Source organism: Melozone crissalis, unplaced genomic scaffold, assembly GCF_028551555.1.
Source record: "Melozone crissalis strain CALT ecotype California unplaced genomic scaffold, PUWL_Pcris_2 ptg000016l_1, whole genome shotgun sequence".
Lineage (NCBI taxonomy): Eukaryota > Metazoa > Chordata > Aves > Passeriformes > Passerellidae > Melozone > Melozone crissalis.
The window spans coordinates 48,980,583-49,004,868 of NW_026535794.1; the positions used below are offsets into that span (position 1 = coordinate 48,980,583).

At 39.3% G+C, this 24,286-nt stretch overlaps 1 protein-coding gene across 2 annotated transcripts in view; it reads right to left on the reverse strand.

The window, feature by feature from the left end:
* The window catches only part of STAC (SH3 and cysteine rich domain), a 71,056-nt gene extending 57,456 nt beyond the window's left edge, over window positions 1-13,600 (reverse strand). Inside the window, exons 1-3 of one of the 2 annotated variants that reach the window (XM_054274132.1) lie at window positions 13,583-13,600; window positions 13,234-13,324; window positions 12,511-12,648 (exon numbers count right to left, since the gene is read on the reverse strand). In XM_054274132.1, coding sequence (XP_054130107.1) covers window positions 12,511-12,627 — 117 coding nt within the window. In that variant the 5' untranslated portion in view covers window positions 12,628-12,648; window positions 13,234-13,324; window positions 13,583-13,600. Of the gene's footprint in view, window positions 1-12,510; window positions 12,806-13,233; window positions 13,325-13,582 lie in introns of those variants that run through there. The other variant, XM_054274131.1, reaches the window with a different exon arrangement.
* Between the last annotated feature and the right edge of the window lie 10,686 nt (window positions 13,601-24,286).

The window sequence follows — 24,286 nt, forward strand, 5'->3', positions numbered from 1 at the left end:
AGCTACTGTTTCAAGATCAACCCTGCAAAACAAAACCATTTTATTTTTATCCTCACCAGCTGCACAATTTTCCTTCTCAAATTACCTCTATCAAAATTTCAAGATTATAATGACTGAACTGTAAAAATGTGGTTTCATACTGAGATAGCTGGTTTTGTGTAAAAAGATGGTTACATACAGGATACCATATGTAGAAAAGAGAATATAAGACTGTAACTCTTTCCGAAGACCTAAATTTTTTCTGACTATTAAGACTTTTTTAAAGTTCCGCAAAACTCTCTAAATTTAAACTGCTGCTAATGCAATTCTGCACAAAAAACATCTAATAATTGTAATAATGTTTTGGAAAACAAAAAAATTGTAATACTGTCACAATGTTGTATTCACCTAATAAATGAAGCTTCATAATTTTGGTATTGCAAGAGAAAAGAGCTGTTGTCATCAACATAAGTTATCAATTGTTTAATTTAATAAGAGTTACGGCTTTGATAGGAAAGTCGGGGATCTTAAAACTGTGAAGCCTTGTCTGACAAAAATACTATCTGTGACTTCAAGAGGAGCAGCATATTGCATGGGGCTGCATGAGGGATTCAGACAGGCAGGAAACAAGGGATATAAAAGGAAGAAGAAACAAAAGTCACGTTAACAGAAAGAGTTTTAAAGAATGTGAATATGAAACCTATAAAAGTGGGGGGGTTTTCCATGAAAAGATTCCCTTTGTCTCATCTATTCTACTGTTAGAGTAGGTGCAGTTCTTGAACTCTTGATATTATCTGAGTAACACTGAGTTATAAGGCATGTGAAATATTACAGTAGAAATACAGCTACTGTCTACTGCTGAACTAAAGAGCAAGTGCAGTGCTAAATTCTGAGATTTATATCAATTTTCTCCCATCAGTTCCTTTTTTTAATATGCAGCAGAGGCTATGTGTGGGACTGTACTGGTGAGGTATTAACTCATGGAAAGGAGATTTTTCCTTTTCTAGAATTCAGCAGCTGGTAGTAAAGACAAAATGGCATTACCTCTATTGCTACTTTGGGAATATTGTATTTATTACAGTGTGTTCCCTACAATGCCAGAAAAAAAATAGGCTAGCTTTCTCATCTTGTTTAAAAAAGAACTGATGCTTTTTTGACTGGACTGAGTGGCTACTTCTTATGGCAGCATCTAGTCATAGGTGCATTCTCCTCTGAGGAAAATCACTCTATTCAGATATTTTTTCATTTAAGGTTTGAATGTCATTTTTTGGACCTTTATGAAATGTTTTTAATTTTTCTACATTCTAGCAGGATGCTAGGTAGGTCTATTACAGCTGTTGGCATTCATGTTAGCTTTGATAATCTCTAAGGAAGATGGCCAGAGCATTTTTCTTGGATGCCAGGCAGGTACTGTTTAAAAAAGCCAGTGGTGTTGACAGCAGAATTGCAGCCTGAAGAAGTCTGTGGGATCCTAAGCTTCTGAGGAAGGCAGGAGCTCAAAAGATTTTTCAGCAGCAGTGCACTTGAAAAGGGCTGTTTTGAGGAGCACTGGTCCTCAGTTACCTACCCCAAAAGGAGGGGAAAAGATGGGGAAACTAGGAAAAGGGCTTTATTTCTTCTCCATAAGGAATGTTTTGTACTATCTCATTTTTCAGTGTATAAATGCGTGTATAGTTTCCTGCATGGACATATAAAACCACAATGAGTTTACATCAAGGGATAAATATGTATCCACACACGAGGAACAGGCCATGTAAAACTAGTATATGTGAGAAAGTTAAATGCAACAGAAGGCATTCCTCTGTGAATAATGCAAGTACAGCTTGAGTATGGGTGAAAGGGAAAGTACAAACTGTGAGGTTTGCTTTTTTTCCAAGAGTACTTATGGCCTGAGTGTCAGCATCCACACACTGCTTATGAAAGGTCCTTTTCCCTAACACAAGAACCACTGTCCATTTTCTTAACAGAAATATCTAAACTTGGCTATGCCTGGGAACGTGGAAGTTTTTCCTGTAAAGACTTATTATATCAGAGAGCCTGGTCATGGTTTAAAGCATTAGTGTGAGAATAGGAGCAGAGAAGGAAGAAAGAATCATTGAAAGGCAGAGTGTGAGTGGGCGAGGTAGCACAAAAGTTAACTGGATCTTTAATGGTCAGGAGGATGAAATCCATTTGTCATTATAACCAGCTCCAGGAGGTAGATCTAACTGCTGTGAACCTGCCAAAGACTCCTGTGTGCCCATAGTTCGTGAAACTGGTACATGATTCATCTCGTGGCTACAGCTCAACAGCAGCACTTCAACCCTCTGAAGCCTGGACAGGCTCACACTTTGCTCTCTTTTTCTCAGAGGTGCATAACTTTCTATTACAGGGCTGTCTGCAAACAGCAGTTTTGCTTAGCAAAAATTTTCAAAGTTTGAATGATTTTGTTCTGCTTTGGCATAAAAAAAACCCAACAAGTGCAGCTTTTCAGAATGTCTTTGAGAGACCTGTGGGCAGGGGAGGGGAAAGCCAGACAGACTAGCCATGCAGGGGGACAGACAGCTGACCAGTCTTTGTAGGCAAGGTTCAAGACCTCACTCTGACAGAATCTCAGTGGTGCTCACCTCACTTAAATTTGAGCTTTTAACTCAGCTGTAGCTGCCTACTCTGGTCGATGGAAAAAAGATTTCTGCTCAGAGAGGCTAATTTAGATCACACAAAGCAGGCTCTTCCTCTAAGTCACCTTTGATAAAACAGTTTTGGTCTGTGTTCCATTTATAACAGAGGAGGACTGAACTACTAACTTACCTGCCTGTAGTTGGTCTCTAATTACAGGTGAGGCTGTACAATGTAACCTGGGATGCAATTTTCCCCTCCTCTTTTGTCTGGAAATTTCACTTGCAATCAGGGAAAGCACCTTAGCAAAAGTTTACACAATTAAGAAACTGAAAAAATCCTCAGGACCAGATGTTTTGACATTGAAAAATAAGCAGTAAGTGCTTTTTTTTAAAGCACTCCAGAAGCATTTCATTGAAATGCTCGTTATCAGAAATATTTGGCAAATCATTATAAGTCACCTTATGTTTATTTGTAAATTATTCCTTAATTAGATAATTTAAATTAAAAGATGTTGTGTGAACATAAGTGAGAAATTATCTAATACCACTTATAAATAATAAGTACACTAAGAGATACAACAAAAAATTTATATGCCAGGTCCTTGAGTTGACTAATACTAGCTGATAAGAGCAAGTGCTTTTTAAAAATGGATTTGAGCCTGAAACCTCTTAATAACTGGATTCTCAATTGAACTGCACAGCAGTCAGGGACACTGACAAGTTTACCATTATGAATGTTTTGTTCACTCATGAGCATAGAGATGCCCAGTCCAGGGCTGTTTCTCACTGTATGCACAAAGGCAAGAGAGGCTGGGTCAGGGCTTTTAGACTCTCATTTCAGTCACAAGATATTTTGATTTTGGGAACCACAGAATTTAAACTGGCAGGGAAAACACTGGCAAATCAATGACAAATAGTACACATATATAAGTAACAGTTTAGAATGTGACTTGTTTGCATTGTGCTAGAAATCTGACCCTTCCCTTGGCTGACAAAAGCTGATGTCTCCCTTCACTATGAACACTATGAATGAGTAATTTTTGCAAAAAAAACCAAAAAAAACCAAAAAAAACCCAAAAAAAAACCAAAAAAGAGAGAAGATGAACAAGTTGAATACTGAGGTAGTGGGCATTTGTCTGTAAGACCATATATAACAGTATTTGCTATACCAATCTGTCAGGTTGACTCTGCCCTCTCACCTGCAGCTGTGCCTCCAAAGCATACATTCTTTGTCTTACTGTGATGAATAAGTGAAAAAAAATTCTAAATGCATATTTTAATAGCTCTGTGAACACCAGTTTATAGTAATTTTTCTCCTTTCTTAGTTAAGCCTAATCATCAGTTACTGTAGGTCAGCTTCATTTTCCTTTTCTGTTCAGAATCCTAGACTGCTAAAATGATCTTTATTAATAAAGCAATACATGTGTGGCATTTTAAAAAAGCTTTTAAATGGCACTCAGAGATGGAGTATATTATGTCTACAAAAAAGAAAAGCATTAAAATTGTTGCTGTTACTTGCCTAAAGGACTGCAATTCCATATTGAACTTGCAGCCTCCTGTGGCTGGGAAATACCTCTGTCTCACAATTATTCATGCTATGGTAGTTTCAACACCACTACAGACCCTAAACAGTAACACTTCCATTTGACAGTACTTAGCAAACCACTCTCATCACTTAAAAACTGGTCAGCTAAGAAATGCTGACCTGTCAGGGAGAAAAATTCCATGAGCCTCTAGTAATGTGAGACTACAGACATGAAACTCATTTTATTTTAATAAATAAGAAGATGGGCAAGCCATTTGTCACATTTAACTGCTGATGTCAGAGACACAAGAAATCTGTTTTTCAGACATCCATTGCAAATATATTTTACAGGGTTCCTGAGTTAAATTCCCTGACAAGTAGCATTTACTCTTTCCATTGGTTTACTGAATCAAAGGGAGTTTCCTCCAACAGAGGCATATGTCAAAGGAAAATAAATTCAAATTATTTCAGTCACTCACACATAGATTTCTCATTTTCACAGCTGGTCCTCTTTGCTAATGAACATGCAAGGTTTGCTCATGCTTCAGCACTTTCCTGGGAAGTGCTTATTTAACACTGAATGACTGCTTGCCTGTGCAACTGGAAGTTGTGCAGGACTGAGTACTGCGTTAAGAATATTCAACTCACGCTCACATCCATAAGCCTAGTCCTCTGCCTGACAAACATGAGTATAAATTTATCAAATATGCAATCTTATACCCATCAGGAGTATGCAGCAATGGGTCCTAGGCAGTAGGCAAAATCCTTGTCCTACAAAGAATTGCAGTTTTCTATCAAATGGTTAGGACTTACTTGCATTTAAATTAAATAAAGTGCACAGGAAAAATGAACCTCTAAGCCATGTTTTGGATTTCAAAATTCCAAAAACTGATGTGCTCCATTACCCTGAAGAAATTTCAGGCCTTCAGCACTCTCAGATACTTAGAGGCATATTTTAGACCGTATCACTCTTTGGAGTGTGACACAGAAGGACCCAAACTTTTAACAGCAGAGCTGCCTTGAATGTGCTTGGATGTGTAAGATACATATAATTTCTCCAAAGCTGTTACTACTAATACTAATGCTATGAAATGAAGATAAATAAAAGACTCTGTGAATGTGTGCTCTTGGAAAACTGCATGAAAATAGTTATCTCAAAAAGGAAATTTGGACTAAGAAAAAAGTCTACAAAGAAGGTGGGGAAGGGAACAAGAAAACAAAAAAAGTAAAACAAATGCCGTGGAAATAAAACTGGATCTTTCAAGCACAGTTGCTGAGGTCCAAAGATATTAATTGTCAAGAAAAGCTGATTCCTTTGAAAATGTATTTTAGGAGATGTCAATGGAAGCTTTGGACTAGGGAAAGAAAAAAAGAGAAAAAGGCTGTGGTACAGTAAGGACAGGATAAAAGGCTGGTTTGGACCTTCAGCAAGCACTTCAGCTTACCTTCTTCCCAGAACCATGACCCTGGGGAAAAACAACTGGAACATTGGAAAGAGATTACAGAAATTTATGGCACACCATTAAAAAAGCAGTTCAATGTGTCTGTTGAGGTGAAAGGGAGAAAAGAAACTAGTTAAGCTCTGTTATTAAATTTTACTTTGAAAGTCTAGAAACAAGTTTCCTTAACATGCTTTATCAAGACAGAAATGATGTAAAGTGAAATGGAGGTCTCTGTTAAGAGGCAGGAAATGTGATCACAGCAAATACAGATTTGTAGATCTGACCTCAACAGAATTTGACAAAACCAAATCAAAATGAAACAATAAAAAAAGAGAAATCTTCCTAGATCAGTTGTAATAAACAAGATGAACAATTTTCTAGACAATTTTCTAGAAAATGTATTACGTCAAAGGTAGACTGTGTCTACTTGGGTTTCATTTAAATTATTGAATATGTTGCTGAAAGGGAATCTATTAGCCAAGACAAAAAAGGAGGAAAGTTGTAAATAAGTTTTGTGGAAAGTTCAGTGGGAGATGGATTCTGTTGAAAGGAGAGGTTGAGGGCTGGTCATTGGTGGAGTTCTTCAAAGAACAGCACTGCAATACTTTTAGGGTCAATATTGCTCTCTCTACTTTTATTACTGGATTTTTGCAAAGATTACGCAGGTCATAAGGCCATTTCCCTCTGGCATTGTTGAGGAATGCATTAAGCACAGGCAGCTCTGTGTGTGCAGCTGCAGACTGAGCTCTGGGTGGCAGGACCCCAGGCAGGACTGTGAACTGATGCCCTTTGCATAACAAAGGGTATGGGGACCTGTGACACAGCCTGGTGACCAGACACAGAGACACCGCAGGGCTGAGGACTCCAGGCTTTCCCAGGCTTACCTGTAAAGGTGTAAACCCCCAGGGTTTCCTTGGTTTGGGGTCCCATCTTGGAGGCAACCACCTCAAGCTGTTATTTTGCTATTGCACCGTGATTAAATTTTTTAAGGGTTGAAACATCTAAGAATGGGCTATGGGAAATCTGGGGTCAGGAGGGTAAGGAAACCTGGTGTGACTGTGTGAGTGTGGGATGTGAAGCTGGGAAGAAGCCTTGGTCCCAGCTTGGGTGATCCAAGAGGGACTGTGCCAGAGCAACTCCTGGATGGTAGGACAGTGCAGCTTCTTTAACATGAGGTGGGAAGCATTGTCACATATGGGGAGGCCTGGATCTTGAGGGATGGAGTCAGAGAAATGTGATGAAGTTCAGCCCAGGAAATGCCAACTTCGGTGCCTGAGACCTGATTCAAACCGCTGCAGATGAGGACAGACAAATGTATCCTGCCTGGATCCCCTGGAAATTCCAGAAAAATAGAATGGAGACCTCTGGTTCACCAAGGGGTGACTAGGAGACACAAAGGTTAGAAGCAAGGTTTCTGGGAATTAATGATACTGTGCAAGCTCTCAGAAAATACCATACACAAACTCAGTCACTCTTTTTCAAGAAAGATTATTCAATACTGAAATGGAAGCACCCCTCTGCTACCAGAATGAGATGAAGAATGGAGAGTTCATTTTATGTCAGCCCAGGTTATTTAGTATAAAAATTAAAGGTTGGTAAGAGATATGAAAGTCTATTATGTGATGGAAACCTGCACCAAGAATGGAAAGGAGATGCTGAAACTAAAGCAATATTATTAAAACTACAATGTCACACAAGCTGGCAAAAAATAAATGTATACTGGAATTAGAAGAGGATGAAGCATAGAGGATAGCCATTTTTAGACCATACAGGTGTTGGCAAAGTATTTTAAAAGTGGTGGTAAAAGCTGAATTCAACAGAATTACTTTATGAAGAGGAATACAGTGTAAGAGACTGAGATAGTGGACTGAACTCTCTTCCAGCTGTGTAAATAATTTGTTTTGTTTCAGTGAAAATTTGCACTATTTTAAAAATCCATTTGTTTTTTTCTTACCACACCAGATTTCAGTCGAGTCATTTTCAGTTGTAGCAATGTAATAGATGTCTTCTCCATTTTGACACCATTGAAAGTGTGAATAGAATGAACTGATCACATTTCTACTTTGTCTTAGATATCTCAAAGTACCTAGAAACTCATCTGACATATATATCAAAGTAAAAACAATACCAGAGAGTTTCAATCAGAATAAGAAGAAGAAAGAAAAGTCAAAATAAGTGTAAACACAAGAATGAGTCTGCTGAGGAGACATTGATTGGTTAGAGTATTACTTTCCTGCTTTAATGAAACTTTCCTTTACATAATTTGTTGCAAAACATGTAAAAATACTTAAACTAATTTCTTTTCCTTAGTCTTACCGTCACAGCATGTACTCACCATTTGAAACAGAGGCATGGAAGTAACACTGAGAAGGAAAACTGTTCTTTCTTCCTCTTTCATGGGATGTTTTTAAGCTGTTTGGTATTCCTTTGAAGACTAGAGCACCAGTTTACATGCTGGGTATTTATCACTGGTGTGGAGGGTGAAACACTAACTGCACACCATACTCCCTGCCCTTTTAAAATATTGATGAGTAACCATCTATGCAGCCTCATAAAGTATTAACTCTTTAAGTGGGGAAGATCTCTGCTTAACAGCATGGCACAAGCTCTATGTGATTTAAATGCCACACAACCCAAAGAGTTTCAAGCTGCTTATGTTAGTTCAATATCCAATATTAACACCTGGTTTTGAACTTCAAGTAACCAATATTGCTCTATTGATCCAGCAGGACAGGTATGTAAGTTCAGTCTTCATGACTGATGTGGGGATATTCATGAATGAAGTTCACAGCTTGAACTTCAATGCTTAATCCTTTTATTGGCTTCCTACTCTTTTCAGCTTCCATTTTATGTACTGCTTATCAGGTTTCCTCGTGTTGGAACAACAGTTGCATCTCCTGAATTGCCACACCTGAATTTGAAGATAATGGGCTGCATTTCCCTGAATATTGTCCACTAGGAAGTCAGTGTGTGAAAGTGTCAGATTGAGGCTGACTCATTTATTTTTTTAAATACATACTCCAGATACCATATATATTTGGAGACTTAATTTATCTTTTTCCTTCAATTTTTTTAGCTGCTCAAATTACCAAGCTGACCTGAATGTGAGCAATTTCTTTGACCTATGAATTCGTGGTTCAGAGGAAAATTTTGAATACTTCCAATCATGTGTGATTACAGAACAACACAATTATAGCTGTATTTTAGCAAATACAGTAGACAGAAATGGGAAAATTGTGGGGAAAAAAATTGATCTTCAAAGAAATCCATCAATATTTTCAAACAAGTAACTTTTACTGACAGATGGCCTGCTGTGATAGGGGTAGGACTTGATAAACCCTTCTGAAGTATATGAGAAATCCTGAAAGACTTCTAACATATTGACATGGAACTCTAATAGCTTGAAGATCAGCAGTGCTAATCTACCTTAGTGGCACTAGCTCAAACATTGTAGATGCTCATGTGTCTTCTAAAACTTGAATTGCTAAAGGAATTTTCAAAGATAATCCTATTTCCTAGGAATACCCCAGCCATTGCTCACAGAAGATGGATAACAACTTGATTCATAACTAAAGAAATGAGCAGAAGTGGGTTCTTTCCTCTTCATATACAAATGCCAGTAAGATAAAACAAGAATAAAGTTAATAATAAAGAATTATGTGCCAGCTACACTAAAACACAAAGAAATCATGCCATGTGTAGGATTCCTTTCTTTGGACACATATTTATTCAAATTTTAGTTTTCTTTACAAAATTCCAAGGTACATTTAGATAAAACAAATCAGGAATATGATCTCTACTTCCACTAGATTTCTGCTTATATTGCTAAGTTAGTGGTTAAATAAATATGCAATATGTCTTTAATTGCTACCACCCAGAAGAAATTTTCCCTCAGGATTCATTAACTAATGAATTCCTCCCTTGCTCAGTTGTAAATTTACAAAAGGTTTTGGCAAACTAGTAATTTGCTCTCTTGGAAACCAGACGTAAATGTCCCAAACAGGTGGGAGCCAGAACTACAACTACATAAATGTAAAAAATTTAGCAATTGCAATTGTGTGCTACCCTCCTAAAGTCATTCTCCTGGTAAACTTTAAAGTATCCGCTCGAGTCATACTGAGGTGTGAAGTAAATGCTTTCAAGAGCCAATAAATTAGTTTAATAAATTAATTATTAGTTCTGCAAGATTCTTAGCCACTCAGGCTCTAGGGTTTTTAGCACAGTAGCAGTACATGCAGTACCACAGGATGGTTCTTTGAACAGCCAGGGCGTGCTCACCTGCAGCTATGCTCCTAACCCACAGGAAAAGGTGGTGGGAGGCTTTAGCATGTGTTTAAGAGTGAGCTGCTTGCCTGCAACAGAGGTGTGTGACTAACACAAGAGTCATCCTTCCAAATTTCAGCTACTTGGCGGCAGCCTGAAGCTCTGACTCTCAAACTCAGCTCTAGTCAGAAGTTGCTGTACCTGCTCTCTGTCATCTTCTAAGTGCACTCTGGAGGGTGAGAGATGAAACTCATTTCTGGACTTTAATATGAGCAGGGATTATGTGCCACCAATGTCTATGATTACACTGGACTAGATGAAGCTTGCAGCTATTAGTTCTACATCATTTTTTTCAAAATTGCTTTTCTGCTGAAGTGTTTTCAAAGGCATTTTGAAGGTTGCTATCCTCCATGTTGGTTCTGTTTGTATATTTGGAGTTCATAATAGGTGGAGAATTTTGCCAGAGAAAAAAAATGTCAAGTTTGAAGTGTTTTGCCACAGAAAAAAGTTGTTGTGGGCTAATTAGATACTGCACAAACAGTTTTGCAGTAAATGCAGCAGACATGAACTTGTTAACATGTTAACATTAACTTGTTAGGAGTTATCTTAGAAAATAAAAAAACAACCCCAAGCATAAACAGTATCTTTATGAAATCACAGAATTTTTTCCATCCTCCTGTTTTCTTGGACCAAAAAAGAAAGCTTATTACCCCAGTAATCAGAAGGCTCTTTTGACTCTATCTATTGCAATGACAATACATCATGCTATCTGATCATATTTGCAGCTCTAAAATGTGAATACACAGATTATTTGTTTGCTAAGAATATCTCTATCTGAGTAATGGAATCAACTGCATGGTCATAGCTTTTGCATATTCCAGTGTATTTCTTCAGATGCTCAAAAGACTGAAAAAAATTGGTGATGATAATGTTTGATCATAAACTAGTTTGCAGCCTATTTGTTCTCCTGCCAGATGTGCCCAATTCCTGCTGTCATCCTTGGAAGCACACGGGTGCACAAACAGCGAGAGGGAACCCTCTGAGCAGCTCTCCACTTTCTCAGAGTTTTGGATCCATGCCAGCCTGTTTTGGGAACAGCATTTGCGACCCAGCGGGAGAGTCCCTCAAGCACCATTGTCACCAAGTGGCACATGGAGCTCCTGAGCCACTCTGGCACAGGGTGAGGATCCCAGCTGGGATCACGGGGAGCACACAGCCCACCAGGCCCCGTGCACAGCCCACAACACTCGAGCAGCTGGTGCTGGCAGGGCAGTGAAGCCTGCAGCTACTTTTGGGACCTCACTAGGGGCAAAGCTTTCCACTGCCCATATAACACTTCAGTAATTCCAGAGAAATGGACTTGGGGGGGGGGGGGGGGGGGAATTTAGGTACCATATCCTTTTAGAGCCTAGGCTTATACCAATAATCCATTTACTTTTCATTTTCCATGAACCAGGGAAACTCCAGTAGCGCTAAATGGGTACAGTGAATATTGTATGCTCTATTACTGGAAAAGCTCCTCTCTTTTAAAGAGGTTGTATCACACAGGGCATACCTCAACTCTCCTCCTTGGAGTACAGCTTCTAAAAAAACATATAAAATAAAGAAGTCCAAAGCCCGCGTCAAAACTCTACCCACACAGACAGATAATTTGAACTCTCCGGAAAGTGGAAAGCTGTAACTGCAGAATAATGTAGCAATCTTTCTACATTAGACCCAGGCAGCCACTGCCTTTAAACTCAGGCCATCACAAGAGCTTCCCTGTCAAGCAGCTGTTTTGCTCACACCTCTTGAGGCTTTACCCACCTGTAAGCTCCTAGTGACAAGAACCTCCCTATTTTTACATGTGTACACAGCATCACTATGAAGCTCACAGAAAGATCCGTCAGGTGCTATCATGGTATCAATCATAAGTGACAGAGGATCAGTGAAAGCATATTATCCAAGTCAGCTGCAAGGAACTTTGATTATGTAAGCTTACTACTTTGCCTTTTGCCTCTCTGTCTTCCAAGTAACAGCCTGGAAGTCAGAAAAACTTTTCACATGCAAGTCAATTAAAAATTCAGAGGCCATGCCATTTGAGCTGAAAGTTGATTTTCCGTAAGGTAAATTGAACCACATTGAAAAACTCACAAACAGAAAAAAGGCTGTGAAAACAAAAATCCTTTTCTTTGTAATGTACACGCGTTTTGATAAAGCTATGACTTATCTCCTGTTTTAAGAGACTCATTAAACAGTGAAAGTTCACTGATGAGTCTGCCAGAGAAGTAACACCAGGTGAAATACCCCAAGCCTCCAGACAAAATTATTTTCTCTGAACCTTTGAGGAAAATGAATTTTTCCAACAAAAACCCTTTAAGTGATCTGATACTTGGTGTGAAAATAGCTAACAATGCCCGTTGACAGCGATCCCCTCCCTGAGCCCCGTCACTAGCCCAGGATGTCACCGTAACAAGGAGAAGAAAACAGGCAAAAATCCAGCAACCCAAACATGTCAGAAGGCAGGTATTTTCCCAGCTCAGACTCCTGAGGTGACAGGCAGAATTCAGAAGCAGGAGTGTCGGAGCAGGCACCGCAGTCAGAGGTGGCTCATTGCACTCTGCCGCTGCTCCTGGCACAGGGCTCCGAATGAAAATCAAAGCAATACATCTCTTTTCAAAACAAAGAAAGAGGGGAAAAATAAATCTCATTCTCTGAGTACCTTTGATTCCTGGCTGGTAGTGGATGCTGGAGAGGGGGGCTGCTCCGTGCTCTCCACTTCATTCTCTTTCTCCACACTGTCCACGCTGACTTCAGCCGTGCTGCTCGGAGGAATCATTTTACCTCTAAAACACCGCTACTATCAGGGAAAAAAAAAAAAAAAAAAGCTACAGATGGTTCTTGCTCTTTTTCATTTAGCGTCCTCTTTCTTCTCCGCTCTTCTAGAGCAAATTAACTCCGACCGCTTGGTTTCACTATATTTGCCAGACTAGAATTCTCTGGATTTTCTTTTTTTTTCCCCCCCTTCTCCTCCTCCTCCTTCCCCTCCTTCCTCCCTCCCCTTTCCTATGCGATTGTGCTGCGAGGGAGTAAGTTATCGATGGTTCTGTAGGTCAGTTGTGTGCCTGCTTTCCCCCGGCACTCCTCCCCTCCATATGAAGCCGGGAGGTGTGGAGCAGCGTCGTGACCGCCAGCCCCACAATCAGAGGGGAGTGAGCTGAAGCAGCGAGCCCGAGCCACGCACACACAGACAGACACACAGACAGACACACAGACACACACACGCGCACGGCACTGGAGGGAGGAGTTGTGTTTCTAATGCTGTGAATAGCTCTGGAGGAGCATGTGCTGTCATAGTAGAAAGAAAGTAACGCGTGCATGCACATGCACACACACACACACACACAGAGGCAGGCAGTGTGTATGAAATTTGGAAATATTTTACCTTTTAACAGACTGGTGAAGACAGAGTTGAAGGGTACCCTTATATTCTTTCATGTCTTTTACTGAAGAAAAAGAAGCCCAGCAAAAGGGTTCTAGAAAAAGAAGGGGAAAATTAATCTTTTAACTTGTCCCAGAAAAGATTATTTTAAATCCTAGCTATTCAGTGTCTCTAAGGCTCCCACCTTGCCCACATACCACACTTGCTAGCAAATGACAAGACAGAGTCAGGGGAGAGTTACCTGTGGATCCACGTGTTCCTTGCTCCCCTCCCAGGCAGGGAAGCCCTGCTCTGAGGCATGCACACGCAATCTGGGTCATCTGGAGCTCCCACTATAATGCACATACTATACCTGTAGGTTGTCATAGTGACAACACTCCATCAGGCAGCAGCAGAGCAGAGGCAGCCATTGGGAAGAGCCTGTTGGCTTCCCCCATGCCGTCATTCCTGAGGATGCAGCACCTGAAGTCACGCTTGGGTCTGCAGTACTGCTGGCAGAAGGTCAGCGTGACTTTGCTGTCTGCCTCAAATTGCTTTATATTGCTTGAGGTTTGGCCTCTGATTTAAATCTGCTGCAAAGGTGCTTGTCAGCTCTCTTCCCTGCTGAATTGAGGTCTGTATTGTGAAGGGTTGAATGGATCTGCTTCCCACCAGATACGCTTTGCTGAGCGGGTGCCACTCCATATGGCTGGTGGAGATGACTCTTTCATTTAAAGAAAACAGAAAAAAGCAACCCAAATATGCTTCCAATAGCAAAACTTACATCCTGGAAAGTGAGAAAAAACCCAGTTGTTCAGTGGATCAGTACAGGTGTTTGGAGGTGATTTGATGGGGTCTAAGTCAGAGATGTGCCTTGTGGCTCTGGGAGAGGACACCAGATTCCCCTCTGGACCCATCCCTTAGAAACACAATTGCTACTTGGAGCTGCCTTGCAGGCCCCCTTCACCTCAAATAATCAGTGTGTGGAAGTTAAAGCAAGTTTACAAGATAGTAGGGGTTTTACAGATGAAAGCCAGAGCAGAAATTGCCCTGCAGCCTCTGTATTCTTAATAACTATGCAGAAGTCAGGAAAAAAAAAATAAAAATCAGCTTCTCTTTGAATCCCCAGTGAATCTTTAGGACTAGAACTTAGATGGGGAAAAGGTCTTTATGTTTTTGAAATAGAGCATATAAGATACCAAAATCCTTAGCAGACAATAAAGATGAAATGCTGCAATGCTATTTGTACAGCTGCTTCAGAGCAAAAGAGTGTCTTAAGGGTCTGCCAGTAGAACCCATTATTTGGCCTGTAGTCACTAACACGATTACAGGGATCAAAAAGAGAATACTGTTTGCTCTTGAGGCAGTGGCAGTAACAACAGAGATTGAAGCAAGGAAATACACAGCTCAGAGGGGCAGATTTGGCAGGTAAGTAGAAGAATTTATTTCCAAGGGCTTGCTTTCTAAAATGCAGCAGTGTCTTAGACCATCCCCTTCAGTGCTGGAGGATTTCTCCAGGTGCAAAGGTAATTTCTTCACTCAGCAAATAAGATTTGGGCTTTGCTGTAAAATCATCCTCTTAGCAATGAGCAGTGACTCATTAGAGCCACAGTTTTGGAGAATTAGGGCAGCTGTGGGCAACAGAGATCTTGGCAGAGCAACAGCAATTGAAGGCTCCAGCCCTGGCAGTACATCCTTCCCTAATGGTCCAGCCTAGAACAGCCCAGCCATGGCCAGCACATGGGGTTGCCCCCTGCAAGGACTGTTCTGAGTGCCCAGCAACCTGACAGGTGAGAATCAGAAAACTGAATTCTGCCTGGTTCCCCACAAGTGTTGTGATCTGCTCTTTCCTGCTAAGAGGCTCAAAAACATCTTATGGTGAACTTGCAGGTTGCCTTTGAAATGGGTGTGGAGTGGCTGGTTAATAGTTAATTCTCTGAGTGTTGTAAAATCCTGCACACATTTTGTATGAAGAGCTTGTAACGTCATGATTGTGTAAGTGACTATCATACCACTCTTTACTTTAATTGTTTTACCAAATTAGTACTAACACCTGCTGCACTCCTTCTCTTCCCCCAATTACTCACTTGTCAACCACGATGGATTTGTCAGTTTCTTGACAATTAGCTTGGGAAGGATGAGTCAAACCTAAAATTTTACCAAAAATGCAAAAAGGAAAGGAAACTGGATTTGTTACATTTTTATATCCTTCCACGGGAGCTGGCTAGGGAAGATCTAATATACAGTATAACAAAACAGACTGATCAAGTTAGAGGAACCAACATCTCTCACCCACATTTCACTCCTGAGAAGTTGGACTTGTGATTACTGCCGATCAGTCTCTATGTGGAGGGGCTCAGAGGAAATGGGAGCACTGCAGCTCTGTGCTAAACAAGAGGAAATTGAACAGCTTCTCTAGTGTAGAGAGGAGTGTAGATTTCTGGAGTGGGGAAAAGCAATTTGGATGAATAAAACATGAGCGCCAGTTCCCAGTCCCCAGCTGAAGTTTGGCTGTGTAAAGGCTGTTGTGTGTTGCCTGGAGTCCCTGCCAAGCATTCCTGATGCTGGCTGCATGGCTGCCGTGGTCTGACGTTGGCTGCATGGGTGCCATGTCTTGTCTGCCTTCACTCTCTGGTCCCACACACAAAGGTGACAGGGTGTGGTGTGGCACAGCCCTCTGTGCTGGGCAGCAGTTCTTCCTAAGCTCTGGCTGAAGCCAGCCTGATAAGAGCATCCCTAAGATTCCTGATTCCAGGAATACATACACATTTCCTGTTCTGCCAAGTCCTACCTGCTGGAGACCTCCAAAGTGACAAGATTAGGCTGGTGGGATCTGGCCCATGCCAGGGTTTTTGCCTCCCTTTTTTTTTTTTTTTTTTTTTCTTTGCTTTTTGGGTATGGACATTCCGTTGAAATATTTGAACACCTCTCTGCCAGTGATATGCATGCACAGTGCTGTATTTCACTAAAGGAATGATAAGAAATGAGTACTTACCAAATATTTTATTTCTGTTTAGACTCCCATGTTAGTAGAGAAAAGATAACAAGGAAAAAGGAAAGAGGGAGATATAATTGTCACTATTCAGAGCTTGGTGCATGAACCATCCCATGCTTCTGAGCTAAGAGGTCTAAGGGAGCACATAGAGATGATACTGCTTGTAGGTGGCACTGGTTCAAATTACTATGTACCACTCTCTAGAAGTTTACAAAGCTTTACAAGTGAGGAATCAGTCAGGTTGCTGCAGTCTGGATTCCTCTAAAGCAGACTCTTGAAAGAAATCAGAATCAAGTCTACAGAATCCAGCTTCCAAGAGGATGCAGACTGAGAGCCGCAGAAACCGTCAGACACAAAAAGAAATGTTGTCCTAGTAGCACTTGAAGTGAAACTTGATCAGCCTCACCTCAAGCCCCTCAGTCCAATTTGTGAGCATTCCAGGTGAGAAATAGTTTTCTTTCTTGAGTATTCCAGATGAGAAGTAGTTGTTTTTCTTTGTCAAATAGAAACTGACGACAGGATACTCTGTGCCATCTCTGATGCAAATTTTACTTTTGGCATGGTGCTTTTGGCCAGGTGTACTGGTTGATATCTTTACTGGACCCTTCTCTCAAACATCTGCTTCACCCACAGCTGGCTACTAGACTGCAAGGACCATTGCTCAGAGTATCCTTCTGTGTTTCCAAGTGACAGGCTAGCGGGCTCTCCTCCCCAGCAAACACTGTATCTGCAAAGAAAACAAGATTAAAATAGTATCACGTGGCTGGGTTTTTTTGTTTATAATCACTCATCCCTTGTTTGCTTACTATACAATCTTGGCAGTTCACTGAGCAGCTAACATACTAAAAAATCCCTGTGGATTCTGCTTATCTAAATGCCATCTGAGGGCTACAATCATCAGCTCATCAAGCTGGAAGCAAAAGCTGGTCAATGCTCTGAAAGCATTCCCAGTACTAATGGAACACTGGTGGCCTGCATTTTGACTAAATAATCTCAAAGTATTTTTTAGAGGTAAAGTATTAAGCCTCCCACTGCTCCAGGGAGTGGAGCAAATGAGTAACTGTGGAGGAAGCCAAACCAACAGATTTGTGCTTGTACTTAAGCGGGAAAAAACCCAGAACCTCTGCCTGAGTATTAATTCCAAAGCCCTCTTTCTCTCCATCCACAACAATGCCACAGGGAGTGATGAAGAGATCATGCTGCATCTTGGGCAACATGAATATTTCTTTCAGGGAGGTCATTATGAGATTGAAACACTGCTACACAGACATCTAGACCAGGAAAACGAAGAGCGCTGCATCCTCTTGTGACAGCGAGAAATGTTTGAGAAGGGGAGAAGAGGATGTAATTATAAAAGGTGGAATTTAGCCAAGATACAGCATGTAATATGTTCAGTCTTACAAAAAGCATGGCAATACCTTTAAATAACCAGCGACAGTCCCGACCTGATTTTACATCTCTGCTGGCAATAAGATTCCTTCTCACTTTTTATAGGAATGCGATATAAAAAGAAGAATCAGTAGCAACATTTCCTGCAACGCACAGATGCTCCTAGAAATTCCTGCCTTTTAATAGCCATTTACTGATTTGGTCCAATATGACTGTTAACAGGAATGACCTGAACCAATTCAATGGGTTGCTGAAGTGCTGATTTAGCCATGTACTAAATCCTTTCAGGCTATGTCACCAAAAAAAAAAAAAAATTAAGGGATAAAGAATTATGATAAATAACATAATCTCCTCTATTCTTTTGAGACTGTGCTTCACTTCTACTTCCTTGGATAGTCATTAAGACTCTTCCAGGTAACTCTCAGTAGCAGTCATAATGGCCTCACATAATTATACCATCTCAGCCAGGTCTGTGTCTCTTTTATCCCCAGCATTTTCCAGGATATGGTGGGAGGAAGGATCAACAGGGTAACCATGCTGGATCTCAATCTTTTTTTTTTCTTTTTAGAAAAGTTTTTGATAGAATGGGGCTTCAATCACTTCTTTCTTCCCTTGACCTTTCTTGACCTGAATTGCTCCTTAAATTCCTTTGTCTGGTTGTTAGCTTTTCCAGGCATGAGCTGGGTATTACAGCTTGCAGAGCTTTACTGGATTTGTTTCAGGTTCCTGTTCTTTCCATTTACTCTGGTGCTGAATACCGTCATCATGAGCTATTTCTTAACTAATGTCAGTGAAAATGCATTGAGAGCGATGTTTTGCTTAGACTGTAAATAGAATCCAAAATAAGATCTGGCAAACATTCCCAGCATAACCCATGCTGAACACAAGGATGTGTTCCATATATATGGTTTGCTTTTTTTTTTTTTTTGGAGATATCTTACGGGTATGCACCAATTTTTAACAGGCTGTGCATGCACAGTATTTCCTGTCTTAGGTAGTTACAGCATGCTTGTCACTGTAATATTTAGGCACAAACATGCATGCTGAATGCAAAATGAACCTCACTGTTGACTGCAAACCTGCAACTGCTGTACTAATGTATTTTGCTTTGGAAGAAAAAAATATTTTTCATTGTTCTAATGACCTTGGTCAGGAAAAGGGGCTTTTCTACAGGGTTTGTAGAACTCAGTAGTGCACAGCAAATCTTTTAAATGCCTTTGGACATTAAAGAATGAAAAGCTTTGTAGAAATAGAAGAAATTATTATCAAGATTAACATTTCACTCTATCAGATTAGTGCATGTGTCAACTGGAATAGAAGTGTGTATGATGAGGGTTGCCTGCAATTATGTAATTCAGTATAAAGATCTATCACAGCTCTCAAACAAGAATCAAGAAAGTAATTGTTCAGCCCTTTATAAATTGGATGAAAAAGTGAACATCTTGAAGACCAAATATATTCAGTTTATTCCTTGATCATTGATAAGATGTAAAATTTAAAAGATATTGCTGGTAGCTGGGTTGTTAGGTCTCCACATATTTACCAATTCAAAAGAGAAATGGAAATAAAATTTTAATTGAGCAAAAAGTAAACTTAAAAAACACAGCAAGAAGTCATCTATAATGATTTGTATTGTTTTGAAACAATAAAAATTCTTAGTGCTCATTGAAAAATTATAATAGGAAGGTAAGTTTGTCTTCTTAATAAAGACAGGATTATCACAATCCTATGAGCCTATGAAATATACCATTTTATAGTATTCAGGTTAATTTACATAGAAAAAATCAGATCTTACTATTAAGGATACAAGCAGTATTTAAACCACTAAGCATTGCAGCTGAGAACTTTTAAAACCAGGTTTCTTCATAGAAATAACACCTACTTTTATTGTGCTTCATTTCATACACTTGTTTTATCTGTGATGACTGATGTCCATTTGAAATCTCAACACAGAGCAGCCTGGATTCACTGCTTCTTTTGAGAGTTACAGATCACAGCCTCTTATTCAAAGGGGTTAAGCTCAGCTACAAGAGCAAATGATTTTACTAGCAAAGATATTCAAGATTTTCAGAGTGCAGAGAGAAATAAAAGAAAAATGAGGAGGAAATTGGCCAAAGTATGAGTGCCTTTACCTTCCTCATTCATAACTATTTTTTTTTTCATTGGAATCAAGAAAGAATCACTCAAGGTTTCCTTATAAAGTTTCCTTATAAACATAAGGTTTCCTTATAAACATGTTAGTCATACCACCTGCTGTAAAACCACTCAATAATTGTCATTCTGATGTCTCAGAATCTGTCTGAATTCTTCAGGCAGAATGGGACTGCGCACTGGACACAGTAAGAGCTGGATCTTTCCTGCTGTTTCCATGGAAAGAGGTGTCTCAAATTCACATGGCTAATCACTGAGATCTATTATTTCAGACTTTGAATAAGCTGGGTACTAAAGTATGCTGGAGATTTATCCATATAATTGGTCAAAATGATTTTTTTAAGATAACTGAGATAGCTAAAGTTAATTAATAATGATTCAGGTAATATATCTCTATAATTCCAAAATTCTGTTTTCATTTTGTAGTCCATAACACATATGTGTCTTATCAGCCTCTTTACCTGGACCATGAGGAAAGAAAAGACTACTGAGCAATGAGCATCAGGATGGTTGAAATTTAGCCAATTTCAACCAAAAAGCAGAACAATACCAAAAAGCAGAACAAGCAGAACTGAGTGCTGGTGGTTGGACATATGTAAACACAGTAGTCCAAAAATTAAAGAAAGCAGAAGTTTATAGCAGAAGGGATACTCATCATCTCCTAGTGTAAGGGATTATTTCAAACTAGGGCATTTCTCTGGAATGCCAGATACAAGGAAATCCAGGTAACTCTGAAGTCAACATTCAAAATTCAAGAGATAAGACATTAGGAAAAGATCATTTCTGTCAGAAAGAGACATTGATTCACAGGAAAATATGAAAAGTTCTAGTGATCAAACTGGGATAGAAAGGAGGTTCTCTTCACAAAGGGATGTGATCGGCCCTCCAATATGAACTTCTGCAAACATAGAAAATTAGTATGTAAATTGTAAGCTCTTCAAGATAGGTATTGTTCTAATTTGAGCATGTACAGAAACTAGCAGATAGTTGGGGATTCTGTCTGGTCTTAAATATTGCAGGAAAATATGGATCTTTTAAAAATGGATATGTTCAATCCCAGTGGAACTGTAAATCTAAATTGTGCAATAAAATGATTGTGTTCATAAATTTTATCACCAAAAATTTTCCTTTTGCAGCTCCCCTCCTCTCAGTTTAAACAGAGTGTTGTTCTGCACTGACTACTAGAAACTGGAGGAAGAAGTATAAAACCATTTTTCTTTTTAGAAAAAAAAAGCAGGGCTGTTTTCAAACCTGATACCTTAAGCAAAGACATTGAAATAAAAAAGGTGGAATCTAAACAGTAACTATATAGACACACACTTCCACATATGTCCACATGCTGCACACTTGGCACAGTAGTGGCTTCATGTATTGTGGACATGTTGAAAGATAAGGAATTATGGTCAGGAGAGATGGGGGAAAAACTCACTGCACTAGGAACTCCATACATCAAAAGAAGTACTGTAGAGGATTATCTGACTTAAAAAAAATTCTGCTCTGTATTTTTTGACCCTCTAATGTGAGCTTTGTGTAGGAAATCTGTTTTTGTTTTCCACATAAAAAGCAAAGAATATGGGGTAATGTGAATGATAGGCTTTAACTGCAGAGTTGGTAAAGGTTTTGAGTTCTCTGTGATCTGTTTTTTTTAATCTATTGCACCTAGTGGAATATAAGGATACTTGGAATGTGTCTTAACAGTCATTTCTCCATGAACTGTAATACACTGTTGTAAGATCATCCTGGGATTTTTCAAAAATGCTTAATGGACCTTTCTCTTATGCCACAGAAGTGAAACCTGCTTCCTGTGGCCTAGACCGAAAAGCTGGACCATAGTCAAGCACTTAGCTGAAAATCCTAACACCACTTTGGTCCAAAACACTTTCAGCCTATTTTTCAGGCTTTTATTATTATGATATAGTTTTCTTTGGTTTTGTTTTTTTTTTTTGTTTTTCTTTTTTTGTTTGGTTGGTTGGTTGGTTTTTTTCTTGGTTTTTTTTAATTACAATTATTAGTCACCTAAAAATTCTCCCTGAACTCCATGCTCAGAAGCAAAAATAAAAAGTAATATGCTGCTGGCTCCACTCACCTCATAGCCATATTTTTTTTGGTGCATTTGGTGCACACTCCTTAAAAAATGAGGAGAAGAAGTTTTATTTTAGTGAACCAAAACTTGATCTAAATGCAGAAAATTGTAAGTAGCATAAAAGACATGGTAACAAGCAGCTGAAAACATTTTTTTCCAGTCCTTTATTGTCAGGTGGTGTTTATTTAGCAGTTGGTAAATAGGCTATTAAAAAGTCTTGGGGACAATTTTGCAAAAGACGTGAATGACACTCAAGTCCTGAACTTTGGTTAACAACAGACAGATAAAGCTAATATTTTAGTTTAAAGAGAACACATCTCTCTCCCACCCAGAGAGGCACATTTTGAAAATTACCGTAAAAGCATCTGTGACAGTTCTAAGAAACGTCTCCGAGCAATACAGCTTTGCACATGAAGTTTCAGCCCTATTATTCTATTGACATAGGGGAGTCATTCGGATTCAACTATACATATAAAAAAAAAGTTGAAAAACTATTATCTTAAAAGGAAACGTTGAGGATGCATGCAAAATCTTGAGGCCACTGAAATCAGTAAAAGGTCCCAGGATTTCATCCTTTCAAACAAATTGAAGTGGTTCCTGTTAGGCATGTCTGCTGCTATCTGTGGGAATAAATTGGTTCCAAAAAAACAGGTCATAACAGTTATCTGGCAAACAGATCAGACAGTGCTATTATAGCCAGCATGCAAGCCATTTTCCCTGTTAATTATATGCGTCTAATGTCAGAGATCTAATTATCCAAGAAAAATTAAAATTCCTAAAAGAGCACAGAACTGAAAGAAACTGGAATACAGCCAAACATCCCTGAAGTTTTAACTCATTGAAATGTTAGCCAGAGAGATCAACATCAATTCTGATAATGCTTTAACTATGATGTGGGTTTTTTCCAAATGGAACAAAAAATAGAAAAAAAAAACCCCTTGGATTTATCACTCTCTAGGGCTTACTTCTTCTTAGTGCCTTTTGTACCATCTGATTGTACCAAATTATGCCAATTACTTTTTTCTTTCTATCATTGTGAGAGAAGCATTTCCTGAAACATACAAATTTATTTTGTGAAACAGTTTTACACCAGTGTTCATTTTATCTCTGAGAAGACCACTCAAAAATTCCCAAAGGCATGGAAGAATACAAATAACTGCTCTGTGGAAAAGTTAAGGTCGTCAATTTTGATTACTATTTAAATAGAAATTAAAATTTAGGTGAAATTTCTTCCTGAAAGCATAAGTTTTCTCTGAATAGATATCCAGCTTGTTTTGTGAAATGAGTTAGATATTCTGATGATGAGTATTAATTATTCCCATCTTCTGCCTGGAGGCTGCCTGGGCCAAGGACCAGCCCCCTTGGGAAGCACTATCCATGTGAACAGCACGTTTGCATTTGGCAACTTTGTCCCACTGCCTCCAGCTGAAATACCTCATCCTCCTTTTTAGTGAAGATGTAGGACTGTGCTCTTCACACAGAAAATGGAAAAAAATGAATGGAAGGAGAGGTAAAACTCTGTGAAATGTCCAGGCATTGGGTTGGCCCCCCGCAGGAAAGAGGAGAGCCATAACCCAACTTGCTTTTGAAGACATATGTGGAAGTTTCATTTCTTTAGATCTTATAATTTTTTTTAGCTCAAGCCTAAAGCCTCTGTTCCCAAGTTCAACTCCTCTTCTAGCAGAGGGTATAACACAAGCTGAGGGCAAGTTTGTAAAAGAATTCACCAAAAGGAGGAACAAGTATTAACTTGACATTACAGAAACTATATTAACTACATCACCTGGGACCACAGATGAGACACAAATTAATGGAATCACTGCTCTCATTTTGTAAGAATCTATCCACAAGGGAACAACTTGAAAAAATATCATTCACTGTTTTAAATGACAAAGCCAAACCAATTTGTTTTAGCTGTCAGACATTCCAATGGAGAAAGGGCAGTCTCTGTTTTTAGCACACACATTCCTATTTTCTGTATTTTTCTGCATAGTCTATCTTACAAAGAAGTGTAACTATTTCAATGCATTTCAGCACAGTTTAAAAGCCATGTCCCTATTTCAGCCTCAGGGGTTCCTATTAATTCCATTCAAATGTTATATGTTAATTCAGGAAGCAAAGGTTTTCTGCTTTAATTAGTCACCTTATCAGCTCCTGTTTCACTATCTGTCCTGGACATGTAAATGTTTTATATATTCCCCACAACTGTAGCTTTGATACTGGGGGTCTTATCTAACAAATGGCTTGCCAGGTCTTTCCAACAAATTTAACCTACTATTTTTTCACTCAGATTATACTACAACACTATAATCCCTATTGGGATTTATTGGCCAATGTGAAGAAGCATGGTTGTCAGCTTAGGTAGCATTGTAACCAGCTGGATAAGTTTTCCCAATGCAGAGGAGGTGAATTACTGCTCAGCAAGAGCATGGTCTATGTTCTGGCCCTTGTTAAAGACT